Below are 3,564 nucleotides of genomic sequence, written 5' to 3'. Positions count from 1 at the left end.
ATTCCTGCCAAGGATGCTGGAGTTGCAGAATGGACACATTGTTTGCCTGAACTCTGTCCTGGCCTTGTCAGCCATCCCTGGTGCCATTGACTATTGCACCTCCAAAGCTTCATCCTTTGCCTTCATGGAGAGCCTGACCTTGGGGCTGCTGGACTGTCCGGGAGTGAATGCCACAACAGTCCTGCCCTTCCACACAAGCACAGAGATGTTTCAGGGCATGAGAATCAGGTCAGTCCAGGGGAATTAGAATAAAGCATCTCATTTTAAATGAATCATCAGAATACACTCCTAATTAATGCTTCATTTAGTTAAGAGAATTTGATGTCTCATTTGGCTGCCTGGGAACAGAGGGTCACTCTAGGCCACCTGGGACTCATCAGACTGGTTCCCTCAGTTTACTGGCAGATTCATACAGGCTGTTGCTTCTACAGAGAAAACGTAAGGCCTTTTTTCCCTGAGTGTATTTGGGCCATATGCCGCCACCAGAGAGGGAGGGGAGGCTGTCTGAAAATTGAGGTCATTCAAAAGGAGCAGTCTACAAATTACTTGAGAATTAACAGTACAAATTCCTTCTTTATTCGTTGAAATAATTAATTCTTTCCCACTGAAAGAAATGACAGCCACTTAGTGAGGTAAGTCTATAAGTACCTCCTTTTCACCTCTCTCTAAGAGAGCAAGCTAACTTCAAAGACTACTGACTGACCAAATTAATCTTCTACAATGGACAAAATAACCTATCAATATAGTTTGAGCTCTCTTAGTCAAGAAAATATGCAGTGTCAAGCTCTTGCTGGAGTTGGGAAGAGCCTTACATTTGGTATTAAAAGCAACGGGGAAAAATATTTGTCTTTCACCTGTCAAGAATTTGACTCAAGCAAAGAGCAACAGAGAGGAAGAAAAAAACCACCAGCACTGAAAAGACAGCATTTTGCTATTGGTTAGTTACAGTTTAAGAAAATCCCTCAGTCGGAGTTTTCAATATGCCCTACCACTTCTCCCTAAAGGCACCAACACGTACATTCTGAACCGTTTAGCTAAGCCAGTAGTACTGGTTGGAACTGGGCTTTCTGCTTTCCAGCTTTCTGGCTGGAACTGGAACTTTCTGCTTCTTCCAGCCTGCTTTGGGGCATGTTTGAACGCCAGTAAGCAGTGATAGCTTAGTAACAGGACTTGGGTCAGTGGTAGCTTAAAGAAGGAGTTTGGTTAACAAATAATTATTTTATTTTTCACTTCATTTATTCAGGTTCCCTAATCTTTTTCCTCCTCTCAAGCCAGAGACAGTGGCTAGGAGGACGGTAGAAGCTGTTCAAATGAATCAAGCCTTCCTGCTCCTTCCGTGGACGATGCATGTTCTTGTCATCCTGAAAAGGTCAGTATTTCCTTTGCCCAGCAATAGCCTAGCCAGTCAGGTGAGACTGGCTCCCAGGCCACCGTGTCTGTCCCCCAAGGCAAACCTCAGCCTGACTGTGACCCAGTGTCCAGGATCAGATTGGTTCTTCCCTTCCCTTTGATGGAAGGGAAATACAGGGAAACACCCTTTGATGACAGTCACAGGAACAAAAGGAGAATGCTTCCTGAGATTCCTTTTGTAGATGTTTTCTCTGGGTGTAACCCCCTTATGAAACCAGTTTCACTCCCAAAATTTGGATTCCTGAGGTCTGGACTGGTCTGTGTATCTAGGAAACTTCTTAACAATCCACACATGCACGTAGTTGATTTTGAGTTAGGAAGCCACTCTTTGGACTCGGGTCTTATATTGTAAAGGATTTCTGTGCAATAAGGTGTGTACATCACAGCTGTGTTTAGAGAGAGTTGCTTGTGTAAAGCAATGAAGCCATTAACAAAATAATTTTGTGTGTGATTAGGACAGGAATTTTAAAGTCCCTAAGGAAAGAAAGCCATAATTTCGTATTCTGAAACAACTAAAAAGAAAGGATGTTTAAAATTGTGTTTCCATGAGAGTTTGCGCTAAAGCCTTTGGAAAACCTTCTTCAGTCAGAGACTGAGACAAGGCCATGAGACTTCGGCGGAAAACAATTGCAGTATTGCATTTCAAACAAGAAAAAATAATTCACAATAAGTGCTTTGCCCTGAACGTAAAATTCGGGACACTCTTAAAAGTTCCCAGAAATCCTACAGACTGAGCTGTTCTCCTTCTCCTTTAGTGTAAGAATTAATCATTTCTTTTCCAGTACAGTGGCTGTCAGGAGATTAGATCTACGTCCATACCTTATGATAAGGAGGCCACATGCCCAGCACAAATAGATGGCGAGTTAACTAGAGAACTCGGTTTAAATTTGGGTATTTCAGAGAACAAGATTCTGCACAGTATTTGGAGGGAATAAAACACAATGGTATCTTCCAGGTTAGTTTTTCCAGGCCTTTTTGGATGAGTATTTCTGTACACAAAGAGTGACTCAGTAGAATTTTCTCCCTTTAGGCCTGCTCACAGCAGGACAGTGGTGTGTGTTGTCCGGGCGCTCTCTCTAGCTGGTTTTTGAGAAGATGTGTACTTCTGTGTGTGTGTACACAAACCCACGTTCACACATCCGCTCATTAGCATTGCCTAAGAGGTTTGTCCACTCTGCTTATTTTCTTTTTGCTTCTCCTGCAGCATTCTCCCTCAAGCAGCACTTGAAGAAATCCACAAGTTTTCTGGGAGCTACACCTGCATGAACACTTTCAAAGGACGAACATAGACTTGATGGTGCAAGGACTATTCTTCGGTGGAACTAACACAAGCATGAAAATCCTGACAAGACCGAATCAGCAGGCTTGGCTTTTAGCCTGCTCATGTGACTTGCGCTGCTCTGCGGCAACGCATTTCTTGCAGGTCATATCCATAGTAACATGACCTTTGCACAGGACTGAATGACTAGACTACAGACCCTTGGAAAGAAAAACAAAAAGTGTGAAATGTTTATATGTTTAATTCCTTAGAGTTCAGTTGTTCAATCTACTCATAGTTTTGAGATGTAATTTTTGTTTCTCAAGTGTCTGTAGGCTGTCTCAGCTGAGAGGCAGCACATCACCCCCCATACATACTTTATCCCCCCTCTTCAGAGGAACTGCAGTTACAAACTGCTACTGGTTTCATTTCAGATTTTTGAATGGGGAACTGAAAAAGTACTTTGGAGAACTAAAAGCTATGGACAGTTAATGGAAGCTTCTTTCCCTTTCTTCACTTTACAGCCCTTGATGAAGTTGTTCCCAACTCACATCAGGGAAGGAGCAAACTCTGGAGCTCTGTTTTCTTTGCTAAAGGCCACCCAGGACTTCTGTGCTGGGCCCAAGGAAGCTGTCTTACTTCACCTGTGAAGGCTGGAGAGGAATGCTCAGTCAGAAGAGCAGAGAGTTTCAGTACTGAAAGATTCTGTCAAAGAACTCATATGTGAAATTGAATTGTCTTTCTGAATATTTTTGTTCATTTATGATAAAATATATCTATATTTTTAGCATTAATCCCAGATTACCATGTATGTAGGCAGCATCACATCAGGGATGAACTAAATCTAGAACTAAAACTAGAGCCTGCTTGTACAAACATACGTTCACTGACATAAT

At 42.4% G+C, this 3,564-nt stretch overlaps 1 protein-coding gene across 1 annotated transcript in view; it reads left to right on the top strand.

Annotated features, from left to right (window-relative positions):
• The window catches only part of DHRS3 (dehydrogenase/reductase (SDR family) member 3), a 24,604-nt gene extending 21,440 nt beyond the window's left edge, over positions 1 to 3,164 (top strand). The window contains exons 4-6 of the mRNA XM_010139555.1: positions 2 to 228; positions 1,244 to 1,369; positions 2,615 to 3,164. Coding sequence (XP_010137857.1) covers positions 2 to 228; positions 1,244 to 1,369; positions 2,615 to 2,699 — 438 coding nt within the window. The 3' untranslated portion in view covers positions 2,700 to 3,164. The remainder of the gene's footprint in view (position 1; positions 229 to 1,243; positions 1,370 to 2,614) is intronic.
• Positions 3,165 to 3,564: the final 400 nt, after the last annotated feature.

Source organism: Buceros rhinoceros, unplaced genomic scaffold (assembly GCF_000710305.1).
Source record: "Buceros rhinoceros silvestris isolate BGI_N320 unplaced genomic scaffold, ASM71030v1 scaffold41357, whole genome shotgun sequence".
Lineage (NCBI taxonomy): Eukaryota > Metazoa > Chordata > Aves > Bucerotiformes > Bucerotidae > Buceros > Buceros rhinoceros.
Note: the sequence above shows the minus strand (reverse complement) of the source record. Positions and strands in the feature narration are given on the sequence as shown.